Raw genomic sequence first — 18363 nt, forward strand, 5'->3', positions numbered from 1 at the left:
CAATTCATGGGTTTGCAAAGATTCGGATACGACTGAGCGACTGAACTGAACTATGGCAGAAAGTGAAGAAGAACTAAAGAGCCTCTTGATGAAAGTGAAAGAGGAGAGTGAAAAAGTTGGCTTAAAGCTCAACATTCAGAAAACTAAGATCATGTCATGTGGTCCCATCACTTCATGGCAAATAGATGGGGAAACAGTGGAAACAGTGGCTGACTTTATGTTTTGGGGCTCCAAAATCACTGCAGATGGTGACTGCAGCCATGAAATTAAAAGACACTTACTCCTTGGAAGAAAAGTTATGACCAACCAAGATAGCATATTGAAAAGCAGAGACATTACTTTACCAACAAAGGTCCGTCTAGTCAAGGCTATGGTTTTTCCAGTGGTCATGTATGGATGTGAGAGTTGGACTGTGAAGAAAGCTGAGCGCTGAAGGATTGAACTGTGGTGTTGGAGAAGACTCTTGAGAGTCCCTTGGACTGCAAGGAGATCCAACCAGTCCATTCTGAAGGACATCAGCCATCGGTGTTCTTTGGAAGGAATGATGCTAAAGCTGAAACTCCAGTACTTTGGCCACCTCATGTGAAGAGTTGACTCATTGGAAAAGACTCTGATGCTGGGAGGGATTGGGGGCAGGAGGAGAAGGGGACGACAGAGGATAAGATGGCTGGATGGCTTCACTGACTCGATGGATGTGAGTCTGAGTGAACTCTGGGAGCTGGTGATCGACAGGGAGGCCTGGCGTGCTGCGATTCATGGGGTCGCGAAGAGTCGGACATGACTGACTGAACTGAACTGAACAGAAATTTAGAAATTCTGTATTTTTAAAAAATGACGACTAACATTTCTTTGCGATACCACTTACACTCACTATATGGAAAAATTAATCAGACAATGAAAGTGAAAGTTGCTCAGTCATGTCCAACTCTTTGTGATCCCATGGACTTTACAATCCATAGAATTCTCCAGGCCAGAATACTGGAGTGGGTAGCCTTTCCCTTCTCCAGGGGATCTTCCCAAACCAGGGATCAAACCCAGGTCTCCCGCATTGCAGTTGGATTCTTACTAGCTGAGCCACAAGCGAAGCCTAAGAATACTAAGGTGGGTAGTCTATCCCTTCTCCAGTGGATCTTCTTGATCCAGGAATTGAACCAGGGTCTCCGGTATTGCAGGTGGATTCTTTACCAACTGAGCTTAGTAAAGCCCAGTCCTACAATACCAAGGGTTAATGAAGACAGAGATTTTAAAAACTCCTACACTCTCCTGGTAGCCATGTACATTATAAACAATCTCTTTGGGAAACAATTTGGCTTTATTTTGTAAAGTGAGCATTTGCTGCCTATGACTGAGTGACTGCTCTCATGGGTAGTCCATTCCTACTCCTGCAATATTTTTCAAACCTTTTGTTACCACTCATTTGTGTGCTCTGTGATCAGTTAACTGGAAGTCATAACTAGCATTTTTGTAAACACTGAAGAGGTAAATATCACTTCATTATTTCGTGAAACTTTTGTTTTATATATGTGAGCATGTTTACTGGTTGAATACAGCAATCACCTTTCTTATGCTATGAATAGTGGTCAAAAAGTTCAAACACTTCTCATTTTAAATACTTGCACATATGTACCAGGAGAATGTATACAAATGTTTGTAGCAGTACTTTACAACAAAACTTGGAAACAAATCAAATGACCAGTGGACTTCTAAGTCTGTGGTATACTCACAAGACAACTCTAGAAAACAATAACGACTGCATGAGACTTACAAGCATCACAAGTGAAAAAAGACCTCATAGACTGATACTTTTAGAAAGCTCAAGAACAAGTAAAGGTGAACAATGTGCTGCTGAGGAATACCCACATGGTAAGGGATTAATAACTACAATTTAATAGCTAGAGAATAAGAAAATTAGGGAATACAGTTGGTAAGTAGATGAAAGATGGAAGAAAAACGATAGATTCAATACCATTGGTGGTGTACCAGTTCTTCAGGTGGATTCACAGATACTTAGCATTATGCAACATAATTCAAATCTATACTTATCGTGTGCATATATAATTATGTAATTTACACATTTATAAAAATGCCCCCATCCATGTAAAACCTCTACCTTTTAACACAATAGTGAGTTGATGTTCCCAAACAAACACTGAATTTGCCAAAAAAAAAAAAAAAACAAACCAGGTTAAGAAGTTAAGACAACACAGGGGAGAGGGGGGGTGGGGAAGATGCTTGTCTGCATGCCAAGGGTCACATGTACCCGTTTAGGTAACCATTTGTTGTTCAGTTGCTAAGGCCTGTCCAACTCTTTGCAACCCCAGGACTCCAGCATGACAGGCTCCTCTGTCCTCCACTATTTCCTGGAGTTTGCTCAACCTCATGTCCACTGAGTTGGTGATGCTATCTAACCATCACATCTTCTGCCGCCACCTTATCCTTTTGCTTCAATTTTTCCCAGCTTCAGGGTCTTTTCCACATGTATGTAACCATAGTTTTAAAGTTTCTTAAGACCAGGGCATAGGGTAGGGAATGATCATGAACAGCTGTATCACTACCTTAGGCGTGAGAGTTAATTATGTGCTTTTCTTGCTTTCACGGCAAAAAAGAAAAGAAATCACAATTCATTAAACTTTGTCAGCGATGTGTATACCCAGTATATCCACACTTCGGCCAAGTCAGCATAATATAGACTCAGGATGGGTCCTTTAGTCGTAAACTATTAACTATGGAAAGAGTAATTCATGTAAGCCATACCTCTCAATCATTAATTTAGAATTGAAACAAACTTCCAATGCTTTCCTAATTTTCTTCACATTATCTTGGGGCAACTCATTCATTTCTGAGAAGTGGCTCACAAAAAACAAAACGGCACTTGCGGGGAAGGAAAGAGACAGTGGCAGGGAGAAACCCCCAGGACAAAGGGGTTGTGGAAGCTGAAAACATGGAAAATGTCCACAGTAAGAAGTCCAAAATAACATCCAAAATTGGGGGGAAACTTTCAAAGGTTCTTTTCTGTGCAATAAGGAAATTCAGATTAAGAATCCATTTTTTTATAAAGACATTAAGCAGAACATTCAACTTCAGCAGAACCCACCACAAAGATGGCGGTGGGACGAAGCCCCTACTCCACCCGCAGCCAGAGGCTGTCGCCTCACATTTCCCACAAACCCCTCCGCGCGGCCTGCTGGCCAAAACCTGTCCGGCCTGCCTACCACCACTGCGCACGCGCAGAGCGACGTCACGTGCGCTCCCAGGGCTCAGCGGAGCTGGCGGGAGGGGCCTTGCTAGCTTCCGCCGCCGCGTCGCTTCTGAGCTCGAACGGCGGGTTCTCGGTGCCTCCGCCTTGGCGGGGCAGTCGGGGGTCGCGAGGCCGATCGAGGGATGCGAGGTGGCGCGGCCATGGGACTGCGCCGTGCCCGGTGACAGCAGGGAGCCGAGCGGCCCGGGCCCTGAGCGCGTCTCCTCCGGGGGGCCTCGCCCTCCTGCTCGCGGGGCCGGGGCTCCTGCTGCCGTTGCTGGCGCTGCTGCTGGCTGCGGCGGCGGCCAGAATAATGTCGGGCCGCCGCTGCGCCGGCGGGGGCGCGGCCTGCGCGGGCGCTGCTGCCGAGGCCGTGGAGCCGGCCGCCCGTGAGCTGTTCGAGGCTTGCCGCAACGGGGACGTTGAGCGAGTTAAGAGGCTGGTGACGCCCGAGAAGGTGAACAGCCGCGACACAGCGGGCAGGAAGTCCACCCCGCTCCACTTCGCCGCAGGTAAGCGAGGCCAGCGCCTCCTTGCCTCGCCCCAGACCCCACCTGCGCACCCGGGTTCGCAGGCCCGAATCCAGATACAGTGCTCCTTCCCCCGCCCCCCCCCCCCCCCCCGGCCTTTCCCCCTGGGACTTCGGTCCCGCTTCTCTTGATGTCGTCGAATGGGAGGTGAGGAGTCCCCTAGGTTTTAGGGGGTGAATGTGCCACAGTCACTGGAAGTTGTGGGGTTTTTTTTTTGCTTTGTTTTGTTTCGACAATACCTGTACCCACTTCCGGTCTTACTACCCTAAAAGGCCTCTACAGGCTAGAAAGAGTAGGGGACGAAGTAGACCTTGTGATTTTTAAAGGCCAGTTATCTCCCAAACCTATCTTTCTTGCACTTTCCACTATAACTCTTAAAAATCCTTTGTGTTACGTTCTTGAGGCTTTTGTCAAATGCAGGGATGTAATTTAGGAGGATCAGCTTATATGGTCCATTGACACATTAGCATTAATGGGTTTACCTGGGTAGCAGTCATAGGCAAGTTTCTGGAGACGAACTGGAAATAGTCAAGTTTGGAAGAACTGAGGTCTGACTTAAGCTGGGTGCGGGATGCGTGCGGGTAGTCTCTGCCAGACACAAGTTGGGATGGACAGTAGTATAATGCCACAAAGATGGTGCGGGGACTCTAGCTTGGGTCTAGATTTTAAATTGGAAGTAATCTCGCCTCATCCTGAGATTTAGATCGTTTGAATTACACACATACACATATTTTTATATGTGTTTACTAGGTTCATGTTTGATAGGTGTATTAAATTTAATTGAAGAATATAAAAACTAGAGATGGGACACAGCTTATTTCTATGAAGCATTTATACTTTTCTCTTGGAAGAAGGATTGTGATTGCACTGTGTAATGATGAGCCGAGAAACGTAAGAAAGATTTTCTTGTTCACAAGCATTGCTTTTACGCTTTCAGTGGGAAATGTGTTTGTCTTAACCTGTACCTGATTTAGAATGTAAATATTACTGGAAAGTATGCTTTCTCCATCAATTACAAATTTGTTGGGTTCCCATTGAGGAACTTTTTAAGGGAAAAGGTTTGGAGGACCATTGGTGGGAGAACTAGAAACAGCCTGTGGGCAGTGGAAGGGGAAGAGAAGAATACTAAAGTCTAATCTCACGTTTAGCTAGTTTTGCCTAAAATTTTGATGATCACCACTGTCTCTTAACTTGAATTGTCCTGCTTGTCCATGTAGTCAACATTTAAGCAACTGATTTGGGAAACTGTCATAACCTACTGATACATAATCCAAAGGGTAGTGTTACTCAGATTCTGTTAGCTTGATCTGTGGGATAAAAATAACCAAAGAAGATCTTAGTTGCTACCTTTCAAGAATTTGTTGTATTAATGAGTTCATATCTGAAAATAGTAATATTTAGAGACTTAAGGTTATGAATTAGCTTCCTATTGACCTTTTTCCTCCCAACCATCCCACCCTGAGCTCTGTCCCAAGATCAAAGCACTTTTTACCAAACTGAAGTGGAAAACTTTGTGGTTTGTTCACACTGAAATGGAAAACTTATTTTAGGAACCAGTTATGCTTCACAATTTACCCAAATTATCAGGTACAGGTTATAAGATTAAGAATTTGAGGTATAAAAGAAAGTAATAAAAATTACTAATGGTCTATATTAAATCAGAGTTTTAAAGCGCTGCATTTAAACCCAGGTGTATAAAAAACTTTAACTCTGTAAATTTCAATCTGAATTATTACTTAAGATTAATGAGAGAGAACCTTCTTACTCAAATTTTTAAATAAATGCATCCAGCTGCATTTTTTCTTAATATGTGGAGAATATATTTTATGAACTCTCTGTAGTAGTGAGTTATCAGTTATGTTAACATGCACGTCAGCATGTCATTGGAAGTTCAGTGGAGGTGGGATTATGTAACTGCCTGACCGAGCAGTGTCCTGTTTTTGTGCATTACAGGGTAAGCTGTAGGGGAACCTTTTTTTTTTTTAAGCCAATTAAAACTTGGACATTTTATGGGAGATGGGTAGGTATGATTTTGTCTTTTTGTTTCATTTCCAAAGAACAGGAATGAGAGATCGGTGCAAAGGAAAATGAATCACTATAGAACACTTAGAGAATTTGGTCTGTCTTTTCATCTAAAATATTTAGTTCATTTAAAGAATAATTGCTAGCCCTAAAGGAGTTAAGTTCTTGTGTCAAATGGAAAAAATAATCAGATAAACAGTAACTTTTCTATTATCAGACTAGTTTCCATTTCTTAAGTATGCTTCAAGAAGTCACTGCTAGTCAGAAGTTTCCTCTTCAATCCCCCTGCCACCAGCCCCTTACCTATCCCCTCCCCCCAACACACACACAAAGGTTGTGAATGAGTTTTTTGTGACACATTACAAAACTTGTAGAGGCAAGTTGGTGGTAGGAAAGCTGCAGCTCTAATTTTGCTAAAAGCAGTAACATCCAAAATTCTTGACAGTATAATCCCCTAGAAAACAAGCAGGTTTCAGTAAAGGATATTGCTTCTCTGAACTTGCTTCTGAAAAAATGAAGAGGGCCAGAATCTTTGGGAGAAGGTTATCTTTTTGTCCATCATAGCCAAAGAAAGAAATACACAGCATTCTCAGGAATCTTAGAACAGGAGAACAGAATTCTCTGGCTTGAGAATCTTAAATATTCTTTAAGATGTGCAGAGAATTGTTCAATGGGAAAAAAATGTAAAATAGCATTCAGTTCAAAGAATTTAGGTATAAAGATGGTAGAAAGAGATGATATATATGTGTGTATATAGTTGTAGTTGGAGAAGACAAGTTGAAAAATAACTTGCATTGTTAGAGTTCTAGTTAAACAAAGTAACTTTTGTTTTGTACTTAGTATGTTACTTTTCTGTATTTATGCTACTCAGCCATGTACTTCAGTTGCTACCTTCCATTATGTATAAAGTATGTATATGAATTGCATATAAGGTTTCCCACTCTCCCACACCAAGTGTGAACTAGAGCACCTGGAATTTATTATACAATCAACTTATAGGAAACCTACTTATTCTAGAGGGAAAAGAAGACTAAGGCTAAACAATGTTGCCATCCACATATGTGGAAGAAGTCAAGTACACAAAGTGAGAGTGTATGACTTGTGTGGCCTTTGCAGTCAAAGCTAGGGGCTAGTAGGTGAAAGGTTATGCGGAGTCAGACTGCCTTTAACAGTCTACTCAACTGTGGGATTGGCTGGGAGTCTCCTTACAGTGGTTGAATTGGCACCTTTGAGAGGTGTGGAAAGGATTTCTGTATAGGGAAGGCAGTTGGACTGGTAGGTCAGAATCTGACTTGTATAAGAAAGTGAAATGATTTCTCCAATTGAAGATGTTAATAACGTAGCTGCCCAGGGGCTTCCTTGGTGGCTCAGATGGTAAAGAATCCGCCTGCAATGCAGGAGACCCAGGTTCGATCCCTGGGGCGGGAAGATCCTCTGGAGAAGGGAACGGCCACCCACTCCAGTATTCTTGCCTGGAAAATTCCGTGGACAGAGGAGCCTGGCAGGCTACAGTCCACGGGGTTGTAGAGAGTCAGACACACTGAGCAACTGACCCTTTTACTTTCAGCTGCCAAAGATGTAATAGCTTTTGTGATTATCACTGATACCCTTTCCCAAAGTGGTGCTATGGAAGCCCTCCATTAAAGTTTCAAAAGCATTTCCCTCTTTTGGCTGTAGGCCAACATCATAATTATGGGAGATCCACAAAAAGTACCCCCATTTCTTACGTAGGGCTAGAATTATAGACTGTTTTCAGGATTGTTTTTTGCTGTGGAGGATAATTAAATCCTGTATCAGTAGAAAACCCCTGTATCAAAGACCAGTCTATTTAAGACTTCAGAATTTTTTTTTTTTTACTACCAGATCTGTTATAGTATATTATCAAGACTTGAGTTACATCTTTTTCCTCAGCTGTTGGTGGATTTAGAGATAGGCAGTAGACTTCAGTAGCAACCAGTTTGGAGTGCTTGTTTCAATATTTCTGCATTCAGATTGTCAGACTTTCATCACCCCAGAGGCCATGGGATCCTTTCCAAAGTTTCTCCTACTGTGACCAGACTATTTGTCCCAAGTTGAACTAGACAAAGCCTTCTCCTGTATATTCCTCATTCTCAACAAATACATGCAGGAAGTACTTCTTTCTGGATCTTAGTAAAGTTAAGTTATTGGGTGGGTACAAAAGTAATTGTGGTTTTGGGCCATGAAATTTAAATCATCATAACTAGGCTCAAACACATGTCTATTAATAAAAATAGGAACCATTACAATCAACACATTTTTGCCAATGAGAAATAAGTTTATTCCTGTAGTGTAAAAATCCATACTTAGGGTTTTGATGAGCTTTTGGAAAGCATTTTCTGCTTCCTACTGATTGGAAGTGTTTTCCCTGCAAAAAGTTGTTGAGATGCTTGAAGAAGTGGTAATCCGGATGAGGCAAAACTTTGTAGCCCAATTCATTCAACTTTTGAAGCGTTGGTTGTGTGAGGTGCGGTCGGATGCTGTCATGGAGAAGAATTGCACCCTTTCTATTGACCAGTGCCGGCTGCAGGCATTGCAGTTTTTGGTGCATCTCATTGATTTGTTGAGCATACTTCCCAGATGTAATGGTTTCAGAAAGCTGTAGTGGATTAGATGGGCAGCAGACCATGACACAGTGACCATGACTTTTTTGGGGGGTACAAGTTTGGCTTTGGGAAGTGCTTTGGAGCTGCTTCTCAGTCCAGTCACTGAGCTGGTCATTTCTGGGTTTTATATAAAATCCCACTTTTTCAGTCTGATTGAGAAATGGTTCTTTGTTTTTGAGTAGAATAAGAGAAGAAAACTCCTCACAATGATGGGTTGTTTTTTTCTTTTTTATTTGCAGTCAGCTCATGAGGCACCCACTTTTTTTTTTCATCTTTCCGATTTGCTTCAAATACCAAACAACCGTAGAGTGATTGGCGTTGAGTTGTTTGGCAGCTTCTTGTGTAGTTGTAAAAGGATCAGCTTCGATGATTGCTCTTACTTGGTCGTTGTCAACTTCTGATGGCTGGCCACTGCGCTCCTCATCTTCAAGGCCCTGGTCTCCTTAGCAAAACTTCTTGAACCACCACTGCACTGTAGTTCTTGGGCCGAAGGCATTGTTGATGTTTTGAGTTGTCCCCACTGCTTTATGACCCAAACCCGTGTTGAACTTGAATAAAAAAATTACTCAAATTATTTTTTTGTCTAACATCATTGCTATAGTCTAAAGTAAGTATAAAATAACCAGCAAGTAGTAAGTCATTAGCAAAAAAACATAAAAGAAGAAATGTGCATTAAAACAAGGTATAACATAACCACATTTATTTAAGAATATATTCCACTATCAAATGGCAAAAATCAACAGTGTAAAACTGCAATTAATTTGAACCAATCTAATAATAGTAAGTGAGAAGTATAAAATGATAGCCTTTAAAAAATCTGACAAGAGTCCTGGCTGTGTAAGTCAAGCTGAAGGCTGCTTGATTAAACATTCCCATCTTCTGGATTGCAGGAGCCTTCTCTCTTTCATGGCATTTGTTGATATTTTCTGTTTTTTAATGTTTCCTTCTGACAAAGCTCTGTGTGACGCCTTGGGTTGGCAACACATACTGTCATTGCATATTGGACCAGCTGCATCATCAGTGGCTCCTTCTATCTTCAGGCTGTAAAAAGGGGGAGATGGGGGCTCTCAATGAAACTTCCTAAGAGTCTAAGTTGGTTTCTCTGTAGCAACTTCCAGTGCTTCACAACTTTTTGGAAACCATTCAGATGAAAGCATGTTTCCAGTATAGCAGGAAAATATGATACTGTTAACAGTAGTCATGGTTGGCAAGACAGTTCCTGGACTGCAGAAACTGATGGCATCTGGATGGTAATGAAACAAAAGGGAAATTGAATAGACTACTTTCTTAGTTGTCACAAATCATTAACTTCGTATTTTCTGTGGAGGTTGTTTGCTTACTGTTCCAGCCAAAGTATCAGCTATACACTAAATAAATGTTTATCAAGTCCTCCTATATAACCAGTACTGGCCTTGTCCAGTGAACAGAAATGAACAGGACATCTTGCTGGCCATTTTATTGATCAGCAAATTTAGTTTCCAAGTAAGCCTGTTTGGTTTCACTGTCGGGGCTCTATAGTGTATTCAAACTCAGTGTATGATTTCATCAGGATTTTCATGTTTGAAGATGAGTGCTATTACATAATTGTAAAATAAAATCACAGTGTATCCTGAGCAGCCAGAACCATTGACTGTAGGCTTCTGATTCCTTTGTAAAGAGATCCTTAGGATAATGGAGCTGGGTATCGACTCTAAGGATACGCGTATTCATGTTTTACCTGGCCAGTGAGAGCATGATCAGAACATACTTCGCAAAACTGTTTTTTCTTCAAAAAATGAGTACATAACAGAAATGCTTTGAATTATTCTTGAGACTGTAAGAATGGGGATTGTGTCAGGGATTAGCTCTTAGAGTTTGGGAAGCCACTTAAATCCAGAGATTTCACCAAAGTTCCAAAAGTAGATTTTAAAATTTGAAATAGCTCCCTACTGACCCCTTCTAAATAATTCCTTTCATGTCAAGAAGTGACTTCCAACACTCTAAATCTCGGACTCTTTATCTATTCTCAGAATAGCAGCATGACCTCTATATACATATTGTAGTCCTTACACTGTGATTGGAAGACATGCTGATCTCTCTCAGTCTCCAAATGGGTTTCAGACCTCTTAATGGCTAGGAAGTCATGTTGATACAGTTGTTGAGGTGAAAGTCCTCATCCGTGTCTTGGACTGTTGGTAATTATGTAGATAAAATCACCTTAACCCTTTCTCCTCATATCTCCTCCCTAGCTAAAACTTCAATTTCGGTATTTAATCAAACACATCAGTATTGATTCTCGCGTTAACTCTGGTTAGAAACAACCGTCTTCTTTTCTCAGTGGTATTTTAACAAAAGGCTAGTCTTGACCTTTGTTCAGCTTGATCACTAATCCTTTGTAACAGATAGCTTCCTGACACTATCACATAAAACAACTAGATGTTCTGCTATAGCTATTTCTGTGCCCACTTCACACCCCTTTTTTGGGAAGTTACTCTGTGAGTCACCATTTTGACTACTTCAGACAACATTACCACTGAAGAAATAGTGATCCTTCTCAAGGTCCTTGAGTACACCAAGTAACTTTGCACAGAAAGAGATACCTTTACTAACTTTTCTTTATTCTGATTCTTTTTCTCTTACTCTCCAACTGAAGTCTTTAATAAAAGCTTTTCTTCCAGGTGGATGCTGCGTGGCCAAAATAGCAGATTTCAGCAGATTGGGGCAGCTGGGGGCGGCTCACTTGGGAGGACAGTGTGATCAGCAGTGCCCAGGCTGTGATAAGGAATATTTGGGTCAGAGACCTTTCTTCCTGGAAACTTTCCCTCTTGGCTTTTGCAGTGCTAGTCTTTCTAAGTTTACTTCTCCGTCTCCTTTCCTCGTACCATGATGTATTTTTTCAGCAAATATAAACAATTTTTTTTGTTGCTGTGTGCCAGGCAGTGTGCAGGACACTGGGGAAGTAGGGATGGATTAAGATAAACGTTGACCCTCCTGTTATGGAGTTCAGGAGATTGGTACTGAACAGTAATTATATGTTTTAATAAGTACCAGAGGATACTGCTGTGAATAGCAAAGACGAAAACCCCTGTGTATTTTCTGGAGCTTGAGTTCTAATGGAGGAGAGGGGGAAACCAACTGAATTGATAGTATGACTGTGCAGAATGGACCGCTTTAGATAGAAAGATCAGGGATGGCCTCTTTAAGGTGGAGACATTAGACAGTGAATAGAAATGCAAAGAACAAGGGAGGAGGAGGCCAAGCAGACAGGCAGTATGTACTAAAGTAAGGCTGGCACACTTGATGAACTGAAAGAAAGGGAATCATGGTTCAGAAAGGGAAAAGTGGTTTGAAATGAGGTTAGAGAAGTAGGTAATGGCCAATTCAGGCAGCAGGCTTGTAGGCCATGGTAGCATGATTGAATTTTATTCTAAGAGTGTCAGTGAGAAGCCAATGAATTACTTTAAATGGGGGTATGATATGAGGATTGTTTTTAAAAGATCGCTGGGGACGTGAAAATTTGAGGCCCAATTAAGGAGACTTTTGCAGTGGTTCAGGCTGGAGACAGTGGCCGGGGGTGGGGGTGGGTGGGTGGTGGTTGGGCAGTGTCAGTGGAATGAAAAGAAGTTAGGGAACGTGTTGAGTTTGAGATGCCTTTGAAATACCCAGGTGGAGATATGTCTAGTAAACAGTCTGGAATTTAGGTGAAAAATCTAGACTGGAGATTTCAGTTTGCAGGTCATGTATCTAAAGTGAAAGTGAAGTCGCTCTGTCGTGTCCGACTCTTGGCGACCCCATGACTACAGCCCACCAGGCCCTCTAGCCATGGGATTTTCCAGGCAAGAGTACTGGAGTGGGGTGCCATTGCCTTCATGTATCTAGGTGGTATTTAAAGCCATAGGAGAAGATGAGGGGAAAAGAGGGAAGAGAACTGAGTCTTGAGGAACCCCAGCATTTAAAAATCAGGTGGAATAAGCAAGAAGCCCCCAAGGAGGTAGGACATGTCCGAAACTTGACATTTCTCATCTGCTGCCACATTCCTGTCTCAGTTGATGCTAACCCCACTCCTCCATTCCTTAGTCCAAAAACCTTGGAGTCAGCCGTGACTCCTCCCTTGCCCCTACCTTCTCTTAACCTCCTCACCCTCTCACCCTTACCCTCACCCCACATCCAATCTGAGAGCAAACTATGGTGGCTTTACCTTCAGAGTGCCCAGAATCTGCCACTTAATACTCTGACAGGTGCCACCACATTATGTCCAAACTACCATGATCTTTCATTGGTTTCTAACCTGAACCCCCTTAAATCTTGTCTCAACCCAACAGCCAGAAGGTACTTTGCAGATACATCATGTCATGTAATTTACCAACTCAGAATCCTATGATGACACTCCCTTCTTCCTCACAGTAAAAAAGCCAGAATTCTTACAGTGAATTCTGTAATCCTCAAGCCTCTGTGGCTGGTCCTCGTTACTTCTAACCTCACCTCCTATTCTGCTACCCCTTTCTCATTCAGCTCCATTTATTCTAGCCTTCTGACTGTCGGTCAGTAGGGCTAGTTCTCTCTCCTTCAAGTCTTGGGTCAGATGTCACCATCTCAGCAAGGCTTGTGGTGACCTCACTGTTCTACTTGATGACCCCCTCCATATACACACTCTGACCCCCCCCCCTTTTTTTTTTTTTTGCTGGATCTTCGTTGCTGCTCGGGCCTTTCTCTAGTTGTGATACTCAGGCTTCTTTTTTTTTTCAGGCTTCTTATTGCGGTGACTGTTTGCAGAGCACGGGCTCCAGGGCCCTTGGGCTCCAGTAGTTGCAGCTTCTGTGCTCTAGAGCACAGGCTCAATGGTTGTGGCACATGGGCTTAGTTGCTCCACAGCATGTGGGACCTTCTGGATCAGGGATTGACTTGTGTCTTCTGCACTGACAGTCTAATTCTGTACCACTGAGCCACAAGGGAATGCCTGATCACTTCTTATTCTCCTCTTTTTCTAATTACATTCTAACATACTTACTTTGTGCATTTATTGTTCATCTCCACCACCTCCATGGAAGTTCCTCAAAGGCAGATATTTGGTCTGTTCTGTGCACTAGTACGGAGAAGGCAATGGCACCCCACTCCAGTACTCTTTCCTGGAAAATCCCAAGGACAGAGGAGCCTGGTGGGCTGCAGTCCATGGGGTCGCTAAGAGTCAGACACAACTGAGCGACTTCACTTTCACTTTTCACTTTCATGCATTGGAGAAGGAAATGGCAACCCACTCCGGTGTTCTTGCCTGGAGAATCCCAGGGATGGGGGAGCCTGGTGGGCTGCTGTCTATGGGGTCGCACAGAATTGGACACGACTGAAGCGACTTAGCAGCAGCAGCAGTACACTAGTAAGTCAGAGGCACCCCGAAAAATGTCATCACATGGTTGATTCCCTGATCATTTGGTTTCTTTTTTTGTTTAAGTCTTGATTGAATTTGTCCCAATATTGTTTTTGTTTTTCATTTTGTTTTTGTTTGGCTTCAAGGCTTGTGGGATCTAAGCTCCCCAACCAGGGATCAAACTTGCACCCCCTGCATTGGAAAGTGAAGTCTTAACCACTGGACTACCAGGGCAATCCCTCCCTGATCGTTTGTTAAATGAACAGATGAGGCAAGAAAACCAGAAAGGTGTGATGTCATGGAAACTCAGAGATACTTTTCACAAGAGAGGGATTAGTCATTTGTCAAGTCAGTTGCCAAATGTTGCTGAGAGATCTAGTCAAATGAGAACAGACATGTGTCCTTTGGGTTTGGCAACATGGAGGTTGTAGGTGGCCTCGATGAAAGCAGTCATAAAGAAGAAGCCAGACTGCATTTGGAAGAGGAGTAAATGTGAAATAGAGAATTGGGGACAGTCTGTAGGGTTTCCCTGGTGGTTCAGATGGTAAAGCATCTGCCTACAATGCGGGAGACCTGGGTTCGATCCTTGGGTCGGGAAGATCCCCTGGAGAAGGAAATGGCAACTCACTCCAGTACTCTTGCCTGGAAAATCCCACGGATGGAGGAGCCTGGTAGGCTACAGTCCATGGTGTCCCAAGAGTTGGATACAACTGAGCGACTTTACTTTCACTTTCCTAGAGGTTTGAATATTCAGGGAGCAGAGAAATGGACATGTGAATTCAAGGAGAATATTTTTAATAAAAAGGAACATGAAGAACATGTTTACATACTGTTGGGAATGATCTGGTGGAGAGGGAGAGATCGATGTGGATGGGAATACCCTGAGAAGGTGAGAAGGGACTTGAGAAGGTGAGAAAGTGTAAGATGAGAAGGGATTGATCTTTGCTAAGAAACATACTTCTTTCAACAGAACAGAAAACTAGCGCCCTCTAGTCAGCTTCATTTCCTTGCCTGGCTTTGAACACCGTCTTTACGGTCAAGACTTCAAAGTGTCAGTTGTTAGTTGATACTAAATTTAGTTAGAAATACACAGAACCTTCTACTTATTGGACATTTGTTCCTCAAACAGATGTCCAAAAGTATTTAAGCATTTCCAAAACCAAATAATCTTATCTTAGGAAACATCCTGTTTTCCTTTATATTTTGGATATCCGATTGTCATCTTCTTTCCCCAAATTAAAGAAGTTGCAAGATACTGTCAGTTTTCTCTTCTCTTTAGTTACTCCTGGCAACATTGTATGTAGTAGGAAAAGATTAGAAACAACCAACTATTCATGAGAAAGAAACTAGTTTAATTTTGATTGTTATTGTTCAGTCACCCAGCCATGTCCAATACTTTGCAACACCAGGCCTCCCTGTCCCTCAGCATCGCCAGAAATTTGCCCAAGCTCATGTCCATTGCATCGGTGATGCCATCCAGCCAGCCATCTCATCCTCTGATGCCCTCTTATCTTTCCGCCCTCAATCTTTCCCAGCATCAGGGACTTTTCCAATGAGTCAGCTGTTCCCATCAGATGACCAAAATACTGGAGTTTCAGGTTTAACATCAGTCCTTCCAGCGAGTATTCAGGGTTGATTTCCCTTAAGGTTGGTTTTATCTCCTTGCTGTCCAAGGGACTCTGAGTAGTCTTCTCCAGCACCAAAGTTGGAAGGATCAATTATTTGGCACTCTGCCTTCCTTACTATTCAACTCCCATAACCATATGTGACCACTGGGAAGACCATAGCCTTGACTGTCCAGCCCTTTGTTGGCAGAGTAACATCTCTGCTTTTCAGCACACTGTCTAGGTTTGTCATAGCTTTCCTGCCAAGAGGCAAACGTCTTCTGATTTCATGGCTGCAGTCACTATCCACAGTGATTTTAGAGCTCAAGATAAGGAAATCTGTCACTGCTTCCACCTCTTCCCCCCTCTATTTGCCATGAAGTAATGGGACCAGATGCCATGATCTTAGTTCTTTTAATATTTAATTTTAAGCCGACTCTTTCACTCTCCTCCTTCACCCTCATCAAGAGGCTCTTTAGTTCCTCTTCGCTTTCTGCCATTAGAGTGGTATCATCCACATATCTGATGTTGTTGATGTTTCTCCCACCTATCTTGATTGCAGCTTGTAACTCATCCAGCCTGGCATTTCACATGATGTGTTCAGCATATCGATTAAACAAACAGAGTGACAGCAGATAGCTCTGTCATACTCCTTTTTCGATTTTGAACCAGTCATGTTCCATATAGGGTTCTAACTGTTGCTTCTTGACTCACATACAGGTTTCTCAGGAGACAGGTGAGATGGTCTGGTATTCCTATCTCTTTAAGAGCTTTTCACAGTTGATTACAATCCACACAGTCAAAGGCTTTGGCGCAGTCGATGAAATGGAGGTAGATGTTGGTCTGGAAATTGCCTAGCTTTCTCTGTGATCTAGTGAATGTTGGCAATTTGATCTCTGGTTCCTCTTCCTTTTCTAAACCCAGCGTGGATATCTGGAAGTTCTTGGTTTGCATAATGCTGAAGCCTAGCATGCAAGAGTTTAAGCATGACCTTGCTAACATGGGAGATGAGTGCAATTGTCTGATGGTGAGTGCATTCTTTGGTACTGCCCTTTTTCGGGAATTAGGATGAGGATTGACCTTTTCCAATCCTGTGGCCACTGCTGGGTCTTCCAGCAGTGGAGGTAATGAATAGATTGAAGGGATTAGAACTTGTAAGTAGTGTGGCTGAAGAACTATGGATGGAGGTCCGTAATGCTGTACAGGAGGCAGCAAGCAAAACCATCCCAAAGAAAAAGATAAGCAAAAAGGCAAAGTGGCTATCTGAGGAGGCCTTACAGATAGCTGAAGAGAAGAGGAAAAAACAAGGGAGAAAGAGAAAGGTATATCCAACTAAACGCAGATTTCCAAAGAACAGCATGGAGAGACGAGAAGGCCTTCTTCAGTGAACAGTGTATACAACTAAAAGAAAACAACAGAAGAAGAAAGACCAGAGAGCTCGTCAGGAAAATGGGAGATACCAAGGAACGTTTTACCCAGAGATGGGCAAAATAAAGGATAGAAACGGTAGAGACCTAGTAGATGCTGAAGAGATGGAAAGAATACGTGGAAGAACTGCACAAAAAAGATTTAAATGAACCAGATACTACGATGGTGTGGTCAGCCACCCAGAGCAAGACATTCTGGACAGTGCAGTCGAGTGGGCCTTAAGAAGCACTGCTGTTAATAAAGCTAATGGATGCGACGGAATTCCAGCAGAACTCTTCAAAACCCTAAAGGATGATGCCGTCAAGGTGTTGCATTCAATATGTCAGCAGACCTGGAAGAAGATTCATGAGAAAGGAACTAGTTTTAAAATTGATTGTTTTTTTTTTGTTCAGTTGCCCAGTCATGGTCTTTGCGACCCCATGGACTGCAGCACGCCAGGCTTTCCTGTCCCTCACCATCTCCCAGTTTGCCCAAGGTCATGTCCATTGCATTGGTGATGCCCTGCTGCTGCTGTTGCTAAGTCGCTTCAGTCGTGTCCAACTCTGTGCGACCCCATGGACGGCAGCCCACGTGGCTCCCCCGTCCCTGGGATTCTCCAGGCAAAAACACTGGAGTGGGTTGCCATTTCCTTCTCCAATGCATGAAAGTGAAAAGTGAAAGTGAAGTCGCTCAGTCGTGTCCAACTCTTAGCAACCCCATGGACTGCAGCCCACCAGGCTCCTCCATCCATGGGATTTTCCAGGCAAGAGTGCTGGAGTGGGGTGCCATTGCCTTCTCCGGTGATGCCCTAAAACTAGTTTAATTTTGATACTTGCAATCAGTAAAATGTGTGGCTATCGGAGTTGATTTGTAGGATATTATTAGCTTTTTTAAAAGGCAGATGCAAAACAAGGTTTTAAAATATGTTTATTAGGCAATTTGCTTGTCTTCAGTGACCATTCATATTTTACAGCGGTGTTTTTCATACTATTTCTTTGAGATGCCTCTGAAGTAGAGGAATAATTTCGCTTGGGTCTTTGTAAAGGAGAAGAAGGCAGATTCTTCTGAATAGTACTTTAAATTGAATTCAGTTAATTTGCAACTCTGTGAGTGCCAGCTGTGTACCAGGCATTGGGTATTTTTGCAACAAACAAGACGCATACTGGGATTTTATATAAGATTTCATTAGAAGTGTTAACTCAGAAAGGCTTATGCACCTCCATATTCACTGCAGCATTTTTTCTTTTCTTCCTATTTTTTAAAATTGAAGTATAGTTAATTTATAGTGTTGTGCTAGTTTCTGGTGTACTGCACAGTGATTCGGTTTTGTGTGTATGTGTATAAATTCTTTTTCATATTGTTTTTCCATTATAATTTATTACAAGACATTGAATATAGTCCCTGTGCTATATAATAGGTCCCTGATAATTATCTATTTTATAAATATTAGTTTGTATCTGCTAACCCCAAGCTCCTAATTTACTGATCCCTCAGTTCCCTTTTGGTAACCATACATTGTTTTCTTTGTGAGTCTGTTTCTGTCTTGTAAATAAGTTCATGTGTATCATATTTTTGTTGTTGTTCTATCGCTAAATTG

General features: G+C 42.4%; 1 protein-coding gene across 2 annotated transcripts in view; it reads left to right on the forward strand.

Moving 5' to 3' along the window:
* The first annotated feature begins 3256 nt into the window (after positions 1–3256).
* TNKS2 (tankyrase 2) overlaps positions 3257–18363 on the forward strand; it is a 65452-nt gene continuing 50345 nt past the window's right edge. Inside the window, exon 1 of one of the 2 annotated variants that reach the window (XM_070780472.1) lies at positions 3257–3750. In XM_070780472.1, coding sequence (XP_070636573.1) covers positions 3552–3750 — 199 coding nt within the window. In that variant the 5' untranslated portion in view covers positions 3257–3551. The remainder of the gene's footprint in view (positions 3751–18363) is intronic. The other variant, XM_070780471.1, reaches the window with a different exon arrangement.

This window comes from Bos indicus, chromosome 26 (assembly GCF_029378745.1).
Source record: "Bos indicus isolate NIAB-ARS_2022 breed Sahiwal x Tharparkar chromosome 26, NIAB-ARS_B.indTharparkar_mat_pri_1.0, whole genome shotgun sequence".
Taxonomy (NCBI): Eukaryota; Metazoa; Chordata; class Mammalia; order Artiodactyla; family Bovidae; genus Bos; species Bos indicus.